The sequence below is a fragment of the Pelodiscus sinensis genome, chromosome 9, assembly GCF_052426305.1.
Source record: "Pelodiscus sinensis isolate ZL-2025 chromosome 9, ASM5242630v1, whole genome shotgun sequence".
Lineage (NCBI taxonomy): Eukaryota > Metazoa > Chordata > Testudines > Trionychidae > Pelodiscus > Pelodiscus sinensis.
In genome coordinates, this window is record NC_143060.1 from 6,390,446 (window position 1) to 6,405,918 (window position 15,473).

The following is a 15,473-nucleotide window of genomic DNA, read 5'->3' on the forward strand; positions in this document are numbered from 1 at the left end:
CAGGAGAACCAGCTGGTTTTATAGCTCAAGCTGTAGAGGCTCCTACATTAAACTCCAGGCTGTGTATACACTAGCACCCTTTTCCGGAAATGCTTAAAACGGAACAGTTTTCCATTATAAGTATTTCCGGAAAAAGCGCGTCTACATTGGCAGGATGCTTTTCCGGAAAAGCACTTTTTCCGGAAAAGCGTCCGTGGCCAATGTAGATGCGCTTTTCCGGAAAAAAGCCCCGATCGTCATTTTCGCGATCGGGGCTTTTTTGCGGAAAAAGACTACTGTGCTGTCTACACTGGCCCTTTTCCGGAATAGCGGCTGATTTTCCGGAAAAACTTGCCAGTCTAGACACAGCCCAGAGGTCCCATGTTCAAAACTGCCTGGTGGCAGTTACATTAGCAGCTTGTAAAGGAGGGGCAGTCAATAAAAAACCCCACAGCCTGCAGGGTTAGGGCCTGACAGGCCCCCAACCTCCATGTTTACCTGTGCCTCTGCAGGTATTGGAGGATTGCAGGTCTGGTTGGCTGCAAATTGCCATTCACAGCTCATGCAAGCAGCAGGAAACAGCCTCCCAAGTCCACAGGGCTGCCTGCTGCTTGCATTGTCCATGAACTGCAATTCCCATCCCAGCCAACCAGAGCTGCAGTTCTCTAATACCTGCAGGTAAATGCAGTAGCCAGCCAGGAATTAACCCTGCAGGCCATGGTTTCTTTATTGCCCACCCCTGCTTTAGAGCATTTGGAAGCTGCTAATATAGCCATCACCAGGCAGATTTGAACCTAGAACCTCTTGAGTTTAACACAGGAGCCTCTACAGCTTCAGCTATAAAGCTTGTTGGCTCACACCTTGTGCTGTAGAGCTCCCTAGTTCATATCTCTCGCTATAAGTGGTCTAAATGCCACTACATGAGACAGTGACCCACACTGAGGCTACGTCTACACTCGCTGCTTCTTACGCAAGTCTGGCCGTTCTTGCGCAAGAATCCGCAGCGCATCCACACTGCCCTCCCGCTCTTGCAGAAGGAAATTTACAGTACGGCGTGGCAAGAGAGGGCTTCTTGCGCAAGCGCTACGCTCTTTTTTAACAGGGGTAAGCCCTCTTGCGCAGGTGCTCTTGTGCAAGAGGGCAGTGTGGACGCATGGCAGGGATTTCTTGTGCAAGAGAGCATCCACACTGCCCTGGATACTCTTACGCAAAAGCACAGCACGCACATGGCAGTGTGGATGTTTTCTTGCACAAGACCTCTTGCACAAGAACCCTTGTGCAAGATGTTCTTGCACAAGACGCCGCCAGTGTAGACATAGCCTAGGTGTGTCGGTTACACTACTGCAGCCCTGGATAACACAGCCCTGGAGTTGATGCGGGCACTACTTAAGACAAGGTTCCTTCCCTTTCATTTATATTTCTTCTTTATACACCCATTTTATGCAGCTATCCTGGCGTGCTATCTCCCTCTAGTTCCATCCCGTCCCAGGTGTCAGTGTTCCAAACAAAGAATAGGCCACAAAATTATGACAGACACGACTTCTTCAGCCCTGCCTTTCGGCCTCATTTTTCTCCCCGAGCAGCAGCCCCTTGGAGTCCCTCAGCAAATCTCAAAAAAATTCCACCTTCTTGGGGCTCGAACTCTGAGTTCATCTTAAGTTTTCCTTGTTCCACTCAGCTTCTGCCAAGCCCCACTCACAGAGCAAGAATTCCAGTGTCCCTCACGCCTACATCTCCTTCTCCTCGCCGCACTGATCTCCTGCCTATGCACGCCTGCCCCTAAGCCTGACAAACCCTGCAGGTAGGATGAGGAAAGCTAGTAAGAGTGCTAGAAATCTAGTTAATCCCTGGCTGGGCTGGTGTGAGATGTTGTGACGTAGTGGGGGTACTTGCTGGGCTGTGGTGACCTCTGCTGTCTGGAGCAAGACCCATCAGGGAAAACCTTATTATGCAAAGGTACCATACCGGTTGAACCAGCCTACCCCCCATGGGGAGAAACAAAGGGAGGTGGAATGCTGCCCTGGCTGGGGGCAGGGCTGGGAGAGGTAGAGTTAGTTCCTGTCTGGAAAGCAGGGGAGAAGGAGCTGGGGAGGGGGGCTGGGAACCCCCATCTCAAGGGGAGCACTGAGGCCTCTTAGCCCCAGTTCCTGTAACCAGATTACATCTGTGCTATGCTGTATCCTGGAGGAGCAATAAACCACCCTCAATTCCACTGGCTGGTGGAGTCTGTTTGTGCCATTTCGGGGTGCAGGAGACGGGGGACCCCCAACGCACCGTCACAGATGTATACAGCCCGCTGTGGCGTGCTGAGATCAGGTCCTCACAGTTGCCTAACTCCCATGGGTTTCAATGGCGTCGGGAATCTCAACAACTCCAAGGCTCTGGATATTAGCCTATTTCTGGAGTACTTTGTATGGTTTGTATTTAAACTGCTTTGTTAGGGGCCTGATTCCAAGTCTTTCCAATGGGGTCAAGACCTTTGTCCTAGGGTCATGAGGGTGTTCAGCTGGTGATTTTACTTCCTCATTATGATTGTTTGCAAAACTAACAGCCCGTTCTTGAGCCCACAGAAGGCAAAACGACTGAGAGCAAAGGAGGTCGAGAGGCTGAAGGCAGTTACATTTCAAAGAAAGTAATCGGGGGAGAAGGTGAAGTTTTGCTGGTGATGAAGTGGGGAGGTGCGGTGTCAGGGAGAGATAAAGTACAGGCAAACTATCAGCTCTTTCCCCGGCGGGTGTGGGCTGACAGCCGTACGGCAGGGCAAGGCAAAAAGCGGCTGTGGGAGGCCGCGATCAACCGTGCTACTGATAAACACACAAAGGGAGTTTGTGCCGGGGCTGTAGCAGCTTGGACAATGGTTTAAGGCATTGTTTTCCACATGGTGTTCCGCAGAACCCTGGGATTCCGCGAAGTGACAATAAGGGTTCCGCCAGAAAGTTCCATTACAACATTATTTTATGGTTAAAAAAAGTAATAATTAAGATTTAAGCCTTGATGCATTTTATTGAAAACAATTGTCATTTGTGTTTGCCACGATAAGTGCCCCTGTGTAATGCCAGCTTAGCCAGAGAGTGGGGACGATGATGTCACGACTCAGGGCTGCGCACGCAGTCAATCAGTGGTGTGATCGCCTGTTCTATACCACCGTAAATCCCCGTACTCACTCTCAGGGAGTGTGGATCACGTGGGTGACTGAATACGAATAGACTAGCGTTGAGTCGGACAAAGTCTCATGATCTTGTTTAGCATTTGTTTATCGTTATCCTTACTTATTTGTGGTCTACTTTTTCAGCTCCATATATAAGACTGTCATTAGGGGTTTCACAAAATTATTTCGCGTTTAAAAGGGTTCCGTGGCCAAATAAAATTGGGGAACACTGGTTTAAAGGGAAATGTAGACCATGGACAATGAATGGCCCAGCTCATCGGGGTGGTGCCAGCCCATCTCAGATGCATGGGTGCCATTTATGGGGGATAAGGGGACAGTACTGTCCCCTCATGAGTTTGAACCCCCTGGATTTCATACCTGAGGTCTGCTTACACCTGCATGCCCTGTCTTCAGAGGCAGTCCTCAAATGCAACAGAGTTTGAGCTGCTGGCAGCTTTGCCTTTGGGGCAGGGAGTTTGTTATCAAAAGAGGGAGGCAGGGTGATTAAGAATAACAAACGGCTAGGCATTCCGGTAACTGAAGGATCCTTAGATCATCATGAAAACATTGCCGGGTATGCCACTTAAAAGATAGGAGGGAAAAAACAGTAGGAATCATAGAATACTAGGACTGGAAGGGACCTCGAGAGGTCATTGAGTCCAGTCCCCTGCCCTCATGGCAGGACCAAATACTGTCTAGACAATCCCTGATAGACATTTATCTAACCTACTCTTAAATATCTCCAGAGATGGGGATTCCACAACCTCTCTAGGCAATTTATTCCAGAATGAGTGTTTGTGCTGCTGGGATCTGCATTTGGATTACCGTGTTAAACTTCCAAATGTTCTTGAAAAAGGGGTGAACGGGGACTAGACCAAAGCTGACTGTAAAGAGCTACAAAGGGATTTCACAAACATGGGTGACTGGGCAGCCCAAAGACAGATGGAATTCAGTGTCGATAAGAGCAAAGTAGTGCACACTGGAAAATATAATCCTAACTATAGATACAAAATAGCTGTTACCACTGAAGAAAGAGGCCTTGGAATCATTGTGGGTAGTTCTCTGAAAACATCTGTTCAATGTGCAGTGGCAGCCTAAAAACTAACAGGATATTGGGAATCATTAGGAAAGGAATACAGCCGCTCCCTGACTTACGGCCACCTCCACTTACGACCATCTGCACTTACAACCAAAGCGGTCGTAAATGCGGATCCGAGTTATGAACGGCGATCCGCGCTTACGAACAGCGCGGTCGCCATGTAGCTCTATGGGATCCAAGTCACGAACGGTTCGAGTTACAGACCAAGTGTTGGTCTGTAACTTGTTCATAACTCGGAGAGCGGCTGTAGATAATAAGACAAAATACCATATTGCCTCTACATAAAGTCATTGTATGCCCACATCTTGAATATTGTATGCAGATCTGGTTAACCAGGTTGGATATTAGGAAAAACTATTTCCCTAGGAGGGTGGTGAAGCACTGGAATGGGTTACCTAGGGAAGTAGTGGAGTCTCCATCCCTAGAGGTGTTTAAGTCTTGGCCTGACAAAGCCCTGGCTGGGTTGATTTAGTTGGGATTGGTCCTGCCTAGAGCAGGGGGCTGGACTTGATGGCCTTGTAAGGTCTCTTCCAGCTCTGTGGTTCTATGATTCTATGAACCCATCTAAAAAAAGCTAAATTGGATTTGGAAAAGGTAAAGAAAGGGCAACAGAAATGACTGGGGGGTAAGGAATAGCTTCCATATGAGGAGAGATTAACAAGACTGCGGCTTTTCAGCTTGGAAAAGACATGACTAAAGGGTGGGAGGATATGTTAGATGTCTAGAAAACCATGAACGGTGTGGAAAAGTAGAATAAGGAAATGCTATTTATTCCTTCCCTAACATAACACAAGAAGCTGACCCAATTAAATGTATAGGCAGTAGATTTAAAACAAACAAAATAAATGATTTTTTCGCCATTTGTGGAACCCTTTTCCAGGAGATGGTGGAAAAGTCCAAGTGTAACAAAATTCTAATAAGAACGAAATTCTCAAGGAGGACAGGTCCCTCAATGGCTACTAGCCAGAGTGGGCAGGGATGGTGTCGTTAGCTTCTGTTTGCCAGAATCTGGGAATAGGCAACAGGGGATGGAGCGTGATGATTGCCTCTTCTGTTTAGTCCTTCTGAAGTACCTGGTATTGGCCGCTGTCAGAAGACAGCACATTGGGCTGGAAGGACCACTGGTCTGACCCAGTGTGGCCATTCTGATGTTCTTATATAGAGCTGAAATGTATCTGCCCCTTTGCTGTAACCCACTAGACAACTTTCAGAGCTGAGATAGAGCCCAGGCGTCCTGGCGGAGTCTCTCGCGCTCCATAGAGTTAGTAACAAAGTGGAGAATACACATTACAATTTAAGGCTAACCAGTGTCCTTTGAGTGACTTGCCAGAATATGTCAGTGTTAGAGCTGAGTGGGTCTAATATGTATTTCATTTTCTTTCTTTTATATAGGAATTAGATACAGTGCTCCCGTCAGCTAACTGCTAAGTTGTCTGCCAACAGAAGTAGAGTTTTCTAGTACCTTGGTAGCCTCTAGATAGAGATGATGCGTGTGTGTAGAGGGAGGGAGGACGGGTTGGTTCCCTATTCCCCATTTGGAGCTTGGCTTGTACTGAGCATGCTCAGTAACACTGCTGAAGCCTCTGTCCCCATGTTTTCACTCTCTCCCTCCCTTCAGGGCATGCACGAGTCGCCCTACTCTCCCCCAAAAAAATCTGAAATGGTGCCCCAGTTCAGATGGCGAAGATCAGCACAGTCTCAAAATCTCTGTCTTAATCCCATTTATGCCCACCTTTGGAAGCTTAAGTGGTATATAGAGATACAAAATTTTGTATCTGCATCCGCATTTGTAGCCGCAACAATGAGCCATGGATCTCCGCATCCACATCTGCAGAGGCAGGTACCCAGGTATATCCACGGATTTGCAGGGCCGTAGGTCTAGAGACCTCTTGCTCCTAAGCTGTGAATTTCTTCCAGAGAAACTAAAATCAGGTGTGGAAGGCGAGGAGGGGTTCCAATGAATTTTCTGGAAACCCTACACAAATTAAGGAAGCATGTGCTAATTTGCTGCACATGGTTAATAGAAACAAACGCCAATTTTTATCAAACAAGTGATTAGAGGATCCTAGAAATCAGAAGTGGAAAAGACATTGCTAGCCCAGTCCCTGTCACTGCAAGACTCTGCCACATAATGCAGGGGATCCTAGCCCTTAGAAAATGAGTGGTACTGCAAACAGAACTAAAGTGATTCGGGGCATGGAACAGCTGTAATCCAAGGAAAGACGGACACCATTCAGTTTGGGAAAGAGACAAATCAGAGGAATATACTCAAGGTCTATAGAAGTGTGAATGGTGCCGAGAATGGGAAAGCGTTGCCTATCTCTTCATAGAACACAAGAAATAGGGAAGCTGCGAATGGGCGATGGGGAGGGGCCATTGAATGATTCCCTGCTCTGTTCATTCCTTCTGGGACACCTGGCATTGGTCGCTGCCGGAAGACAGGACCCTGGGCTAGATGGGCCTTTGGTCTGAACCAGCATCACCGTTCTTATGGCCTTGTGCAAGGAAAACAAAAGGAAGTATTTCTTCACACAAGTGCACTGTCACCTGTGGAACTCCTTGCCGTAAGATGGTGGGAAAACCAAAAAAAAATGGGTAAGTTCATGGAGGATGGGGTCCATCAGTGGCTATGCCAAGATGGTCAGGGATATAACTCCACGCGCCAGGTGTCCTTACACCTCCACCTGCCAGAAGCTGGGATTGGATGATGGAGGTGGATCACTCTAAATTGCCTAGTTCTGTTCAGACCCTAGGAAGCACCTGGCTCTGGCTAGGATATTGAGCTAGACGGATCATTGCTCTGACCCAGTACGGCTGGTTTTACACACACACACACACACACTCAGTAACTCTATGGAGCTTACTTTGTAAGTGCTTCCTATCAAGGGCTGTCGGCTGCCCCACTGAAAAAGTATTCCTTTCAACATACTGCTCGATATGAAGATATTTTAAAAAGCAATTAAGCCTCCGCGGGTATGAAAACATTCCTGAAGGCTGACTTTGTGTAAATGGCAGGTTAGTTATCCCCATGAGGCGTTCACGCCCCCAGAGGCTGCAGTACAGGATCGCAACACCCCCCTGCCTCATTGTTAACAGAATGTCCATTTGTTTCCGAAAGAAGAGGTGAGGACAGACGCGAAGAGGGGAGGCAGTTCCCTTCCTGGGAAGGCTTAGCAGTTAAGCAATACCACTAATTTGCTCTCGACAGCAGTGAACATGTTTGAAATGAGCATATTAGAAAGGAGGGGACTTTTACACCTTCCCCCTTTCTATAACATGTTGAACTTCTCTGGTCTGGCACCCTCAGGACCTGACAAGTCCCGAACCGGGGAATTTGATGGACCAGGGGAGGCCAATGCCAGCCCCTCTGATGCTGCCAGCAGGGCCAGTTCAAGCCATTCCTGCGCCCCAGGCAGCGGGCGCATGACACATGCGTGGCTCTGCCCCCAGGTGCATGGCACATGCGTGGCCCCGCCCCCCGCACCTTACAACTGGAATCAGGCACGCGGTGCCTGATGGCAGCTCTAAGGGGCACCGCGGGGCCTTTCGCCCTGGGCGCAGGGCGCCTGATTGCAAATCTAAGGGGCACAGCCGGGCATGCGGCACCCCTTACAGCTGCCATCAGGCACCCCCCATAGGTTGGCACCCTGGGCAGCTGCCTGGCTAGCCCCCCCTTAATCCGGCCCTGGCTGCCAGCTGCAGGGCTCTGCTCCTGGCCTCTGGCCCCAGGACTCCGCAGCCACCCTGCTTCTTCCACTGAGCTCCCCGCTCGTTCCTTCCCCTCCCTCTCTGAACCCTGCAAAGGAGCTAGCTGAGGTGCTCCGGAAGCTCTGGAAGGGCGGGGAAGGAGTTGTTGAGCAGGGGCCTGGCTTTTCCCTGTAAGTGCTTTCGCCCCAGACCATGGATGTTACCAGACGAGGGAAGTCTGGATTACAGAGGTGTATTTCTGTATCCCTATTTCTTTTGCCTTTCATTTAATTATTTCTCTAAGTGTAGCACTTCTCCCCTTCACTGCTCATGTGAAGAGAGGCTAATTATTTACCATCAGAGTTGGCTGAGAAGTTAGAAATAAAATAATAATGTCTCTTATATAGCACTTTTCATCCTCAGGTCTCAAAGCACTGTACAAAGAAAGGCAGTATTGTTATTCCCTGTGGGGGAAACTGAGGCACGGTGCAGTACATGACAGAGGTGGGATTTGAACTCAAATCTGCTCAGGCCCGTCCTCGCCATTAGTGTCTTGTCTGTTGTATTTAAATACAGCATGATGACCACCACCACTAACAGCATGATTCTTCACGTTACCGACTTTTGTGCATCTCACAATGTTTGGCGATTTTCTTACATCCCCAGCTCTTGGAATCAAAAGGTGGCAAGAGATTCTCAGCTTTTGTTTTTGAAAATAAGTGAAATGCCTAGCCCTCCTGGTTCAGAGAAAAGCTGGAACAGGCAACGAAGAGGAACATACTTTATTATTGTTAAAAGGCTCTTGTGATTTTTTAAGTCAATCTTGCTATTTTTTTTGTCATTTTATTTTTTTAAAGCTGTGTTTATGTTTGAGGATGGCAGGATCAAACTACCTATAGCTTGAGCTAAAGAGACTGCAGTGGACTCCCGCCATCTGTTATATAACAGCCACGAACATCAGGTTGCAAGTAACAGCTCATGAAAATGAAGAAAAAATTGCCAGCGCTTAAAAAAAAAAAAAAAAGAACAGAGGCTGATTTGTAAAACTTTATTTAGAAATATTCTCGATATATTCATTATATATATATATTTATATATACACACACATTACAACAAATGTGTTTTCTAAATAGCACATCCACAGTGGGTTGCCTAATTGGCTTTACAAAGATAATAAGGGTACCAGGTCTGGTTACTTAACTTCTGCAGAAAAATGCAGAAACCAAAGGAAGTGGAAAAGAGAAAAGAATTTATCACAGAGTACGACACTGACCAAAAGTGCTGATTGCAAACAGAAATGAGATAATGTTATATACACCAAGACATAGAGCAGGCAGAAGAGACGGAGAAACAGGAGATGTACCATTCAAATCACAATTAAAGTACAACTATACATACCCCAGACAGACTTATGTTCTGCTAAGAAGCTACAAAGAAATGGGTTTTGTAAAAGGGTTAAAAGTTGTACCATTTTGACTTCCTTTCAGGTATAAAAAGGAGGGTGATTTCTAGCATTTTAAATGACTTGCTTTGCAATATCTGTCCCAAAAGAGATAAAATATTATTTTTCAATCCCTTAAAAAAAGAAATAATGCTTCATCTTTTGTCACAAAATTTCCCTCTCTCCTCCCCCAGAAACTACTGGTCCCTTGATCTTGCAAAGTGATGAGCGCCCCCTGCAGGAGCTGTGAACCTTCTGCATCTCTCAGGCTGAGGACTTAAGGACTTAACTGGGGTTGGTGCAATGTTTTGTCCCTCTGCACAAGGGTTAAATCTGAGACCATTTCCTGGATCACCCTAAAATATCAATGGGGAATTCATGGAAAAGTGATACATCCTCTCAATATACCCGCATACAGCAGCAAGAGAACCTAGCCACGCTCCTATTACCTCCAAGATAGTATCAACCCATTTTCCTTAAAATGGCATGAAAAAAAGAAGTGACAATACCCTAAAATAAAAATAGAGTGAACCTGACTTTCAAATCGGTAAACTAATGGCTCTAAATGCATGCACACAGACGGGATCTGCACTGCCTTGTACCTCGATAGCTATAATAAATAAGAGACAGGGTGTACAAAGAATACTCATTCTAATTATTTCCCCTTACAAAGAAAGGGGCTTTTTGGCCCAAGGTGGATTTTTCTGAAGCTCTGTCGAACAACCGAAGGATGAGATCGTTTGGTCTGGTCTGATTGCCCTGCCAATCATCAGGAAGTAGAAAAAAGAGAGAGTCCTTGTCTCGCTTCTACTGTTCATAGCCTATGCAGAATCTAGCGCCCCAGCCTGTAAATAGGCATAGTACGGAAGTCGATGGAATGTCCCTAATTTCCATAGCTGAGAATCTGACCACATTTTTTAATTACTCTTACTTTTTAAAAAGGATCCTTCAATGGACATCAGCAGATGGAGGATTATTTCTGTTTTAGAGTGATCCGGTTGCACATGGCCACCAACGTACATTAGGCCTGCATGCCTGGGAATTGTGGTATGTCTCACGAATAGCCCTCAAGCTCTATGTAAATCTACACACCACAAACAAACCCACAGCAGTGAATTTCAGGGCCTGGATCAAAAGCTTTATTTCTGAGCCTCTAGAGCAGTGGTTCTTAACCTCTTTGGCACAGTTACCCCTTAAGCTTAACCAATAAACCAAAATTGGAGATTGCCTATCTCCTAGAACTGGAAGGGACCTTGAAAGGTCATCAAGTCCAGTCCCCTGCCTTCACAGCAGGACCAATTACCATCCCTGACAAATTTTTGCCCCAAATCCTTAAATAGCCTCTGCAAGGATTGAACTCAGAACCCTGGGTTTAGCAGGCCAATGCTCAAACCACTGAGCTATCCCTCCCCCCTCCTCCTTGACCTCTCCTCCTTTTTTAAAATGGCAATAGACAAAAAGAAAATTACGATTAATCATTTGTATTGTATTTCGTTATCTCATACATTATGTTGAACAAAATTGAACACCTATTGTATTTTAAACGTATTACCCCTGAAATATGCCACATTACCCCTCGAGGGGTAATTGCCCCCAGGTTAAGAACTATGGGTCTAAAGACAGCCATCCTTATATAGACAAGGCTCCAGGGAAAGACTTATGTCGACAAAGAGGCAATATCAAATGATGGAGCTAATGAACAGATAGGGGTAAATGAAATAAGCATAATTTCCAAATGGGTAAAACCAAACAATTCAAAGCACATAATTAAATCTCTGCTATTTCCCTGATGCACACACACAATTTGTTATTCCACCATGGTCTTTGTTTTTAACTAAAAAAAAACCAAAAACAAAACAGGAGGACAATTTCAAGGAAATTTCCCGCTCCCACATATTGAAATATGAAATCCTTGGATAATGCCATGTCCCCACCGAAGCAAAGGGCAAGATTCTCAAAGACTTCAGCCATGGCCCAGTAATCAGGTGGGAAGAGAGAAGAAAACATCTATGTACCTTTTCCTACAGTGGACACCGCATGAGGGTATTAAACAGAAGTAATTCCACGTCATCAACAGAACACCTCAAAGAATGCAAAGTTTGGTGAAGGGTTTCTTTTTTTCTTTTAAAAAAAGTCTCATTCCTTGTCAATGTTCATGAGTAGGAGGCCTCTCTTAGCTCTTGAGAAAGGTACAGTCAAAAGCTCTTGAACAACAAGAAGGCATGACCATTGATTCCACACCAACAAGTTGCATATACGTCATCATAACGGTTTGGAGAGATGCTGAAGAAACGGTAGAGATTTGGGCAGCGTCCAATCCTACACGCAAATGGAAGGGTTAGGTCGCTTCCATTGGCAGCGAAAGAGGGAGCTGCTGCCTGTTTCTGATCCATGACAACTCAGTTTAAAGAGAGATCATCATCACATCACTTGAGATTGAAAACATGTCAGCCGTTTCCCCTCAGCACTACACCATGAACAATGTGTACATTAAGATGACTTCCAAAGCTTTTTGTCTCCATCCGATCAAGTACCTAAATGTTGAATGTTTCCTTGATTTGGTCTTGTTCTTCATCAACTCACTGTCTTTTGAGTTCATGGATTGCGACATTTAGAAATATTGGAGTGAGAACTTAAGGAGCTCACGTTTCCATTTCCTTTTTGGAGATGTAGAGTTGAGAAAATATGGTGGTTTAATTCCAAGACCCAAATATGTAGGGTTTACGTTCCCCTCTGTGTTTTAGGAGGGCTCCGTAAGGTCGTCATCGCTGTCCACTGCCTTCTACAGGAAGGATGGAGTGATGGAGATTCCTCGTATGCTTTGAATCTAACGTTTCGTGTTCTTCTGTGAAACTGTCCGGGCTCCCTGCTCCATCTAAAGAGCTTCCGCAGCTAGAGTTTGGAGACAACATGTCCTGCAGGAGATCTTCTTGGACTATCGCAGTGTCTTTGTTCACTTTGCCCCTTTGGTTTCCTTCCTCCTCCTGGTCATTCAGCAGTTTGGCCAGGAAGTTGATGTATTTCATAGCCAGCCGTAAAATTTCATTCTTGCTCAGTTTTTTGTCGGGTGGGTGAGTCGGGATGAGCTTACGAAGCTCTGCGAACGCCCCGTTGACATTCTGTTGCCTCCATCTTTCCCGGCTGTTGGTAAAAATGCGGCGGACCACTTTTGTATGGGGACCTGAAATTACAATAGTGCATGCTTAGAAGCAGCATTACATTGTTTATTATTTCACTTAAAGATCAACATTTCCCAATGGGACTGACTGACTTTAGGCCTCCTGCATCTCACCAGAAGTGGTCTGGCTTTTAGAGTTGCCAGAACTTCTGTTCAAGCCAACGGGAGCTGAAAATCAAGTCATTTCTATTTAGGAGCTTAATTAGGGATTTCAATGTCTAAGTTTGGTGAGCTCAGTTTGAAAGCTTGAGCCATATATGAGATTAGCAGGCGCTGTGATTTCATCACATCCCCACTGATAAGGAACTTGTAAAAAGTTAGCTCATGCAGCTGTCTTATATTTTACACTTATCTTAACAGTGGTAAAAACAGATATGACAAGAGACAACAGGAGAAAGTAGAGGTTTTGGTGGTTGTATGGTCAGGATGCAGACGCTTGCTAAACCATGTATTGGTAGGAACCCAAAGCTGGTAGAAAGTCTGCAGGGCTGCCTTTAGGATTTCTGGTGTCCTACACAGTATCATTAAACAGGTGCCCCATGCCTGACAAAAGTCTGGGGGAGGGAGAGGACGATGATTTTTTTAGAGGTGTGATTGTATAATCTTCAGCAACACGTGAATGAAACATTTTTAAAGCAAATTTTAAACTAAGGTCCTGTTGCCTGACATAGTAAATTCAGAAACTGACAGCCTTGTCCTGGGGTTGGCAATGGTTTCATTGCCACTTGAATGGCTCTTTCACAGGGCCGGTGTGCTGCTAATAGCTCTGTCAGGCTTTTTCCCTTTTAAGTTAACGAGAGCCTGTCGGAAGGAAGCAGAGCCACAGAATAGGGATAGGAAGAGGCGGGTGGGTGATGGGCATTAAGACCCAGAGGTGCCCCAAATTTTCAAGTGCCCTAAACTGCTGTGTATTCTGTGCATGAATAAAGGTGGCCCTGGGAGCTTGATGTTGTTGCGTGTCCATTTGATGACCTATGTGAAATGAGTGACTCGAATTCAACACCGTTCCTTGGGAACAGGAAGCCATTGTACAAAACCAGCCCTCCCCCCCTTTAAAAAAAAACACCACCCCAAACAATCAAACACACGAGTGCCCTCGGAATGCTGAATGGAGAGCAGGAATCAAATGATCCTGGAACTACTGCCCTATCCATTTTAGAAGCTGTCTGCTCGGACCAGCTTTGTGGCACATTGGCAGAGCTGCTGGAGAGACTTTTGCCGTGACGTTGATCATGCTTTTCCTGTCTTGTAGTTACCAGCATCCTGGTTCTCTTTGCATGTACATTTCTGGGAGGAGTAACGACAATATACTGGTGTTCCCTTAGCCTGGCAAGCCACAAATGCCATTTAAAATTGCTAGAGTTGTACCCCAGGCCAGTTTTAGAATGAATGTGTCAGTGTAAAATGGGTAACCTCCAGGAAAACCAGATAGGTAGCCCATGTGTTGTCCTTTCCATGTGTGATCACAGCTACTGCCATGGGTGGGGGGCTGCATGCACAGAGGGGAAAATATTATCCTCAGGGGGCTGCCATACATAAGATCCAGATTTGCACACAATCTCAGTGTCCCATTTCCCTGGTCCAGCGCAAGCACGTACAGGTGAGTGCTCGTTCCAGCTATTGGACAGTGCAAAATTGATCCAACTAGTACTCAAATAGTGGATTATTATTATTACTGAACATTTTGCTTCTGGGCCTCCTCACTAGATGTCACATAATTGTCGTCGAATGGGGCCTAGAAAAGACTTCCTGAGCCTAAGGAAAGGGTTGCTCATGGCAAAACCCACTCTAAAGACGACAGTGTGCATGAGCCAATGCCTGGAAAAGCACCACACCAGACAAATGCAAGTAGAGCCTCTATGGGCATGATAGATCACATGACCTCGGGCAGCACATGATCACATGCTCGCTTAGGGTACATCTACATGGCACGCTTATTTCGAAATCAGCTATTCCAGAATAGTTATTCCGAAATAGCACGTCTACACTGCAGGGAAGCCTCAAAATTAGTCCATGGCAGGCTCCTCTAATGTAAACGTGCTATCTCAATTTAGAGCCCCAGGAGGCAATGGGGAGGAATACCTTAGAATGGCCCTGGGGAGGAGCTATTTCCAAATAGCAGCAGTGGAGCATGTACACATGCCTTATTTCAAAATAGCTATTTTGGAATAGGCATTATTCCTCGCAGAATGAGGCTTACAGATTTTGAATAAGCCGTGCATTATTTTGAAATTATTTCGACATAACGGAACAGCTGTGTAGACGCTCGCACTGTTTCAAAATAACACTAGTTATCTCGAAATAACGGTGCAGTGTAGACACTCCCTTAGTTTCTGAAACCCCATGTCTGACTGTGGTATCATGGTAAGGAATACGTCACTGATCTTTGGAGGGCAACCAAAATTGTTAGGGGGCTGGAGCTCATGACCTATGAGGAAAGACTGAGGGATTTGGGATTGTTTAGTCTGCAGAAGAGAAGAGCGAGGGGGGATTTGAGAGCAACCTTCAACTTCCTGAAGGGAGGTTCCAAAGAGGATGGAGAGAGGCTGTTCACAGTAGTGACAGATGGCAGAACAAGGAGCAATGGTCTCAAGTTGCAGTGGGGGAGGTCTAGGTTGGATATTAGGAAAAATGATTTCACTAGAAGGGTGGGGAAGCACTGGGATGGGTTAGTTAGGGAGGTGATGGAATCTCCATCCCTAGAGGTTTTTAAGTCTCAGCTTGCAACGCCCTGGCTGGGTTAATTTAATTGGGATAGGTCCTGCCTTGGGCAGGAACAGGAGTTGATGACCTCCTGAAGACTCTTCCAGCCCTATGATTCTATGGCCTGTTTGCGCCTGCCTATGGTCAGTTGTTTAGACTGCCCGGTGAGTCCCATCCGGGTGGCCCTAGACTAGCTGCCAGCAACTGGCACCCTAGGCGAACCACGCAATTGGCGCCC

At 46.2% G+C, this 15,473-nt stretch overlaps 1 protein-coding gene across 9 annotated transcripts in view; it reads right to left on the reverse strand.

The window, feature by feature from the left end:
- Positions 1-15,473, reverse strand: part of TAL1 (TAL bHLH transcription factor 1, erythroid differentiation factor) — a 41,367-nt gene that overhangs the window by 5,128 nt on the left and 20,766 nt on the right. For 8 of the 9 annotated variants that reach the window (XM_075935933.2, XM_075935934.2, XM_075935935.2 and 5 more), the window contains one exon: positions 8,947-12,535. The exons of the other annotated variant lie outside the window; for it this stretch is intronic. In XM_075935933.2, the coding sequence (XP_075792048.2) occupies positions 12,117-12,535 (419 nt within the window). In that variant the 3' untranslated portion in view covers positions 8,947-12,116. Of the gene's footprint in view, positions 1-8,946; positions 12,536-15,473 lie in introns of those variants that run through there. 9 annotated transcript variants of the gene reach the window in all.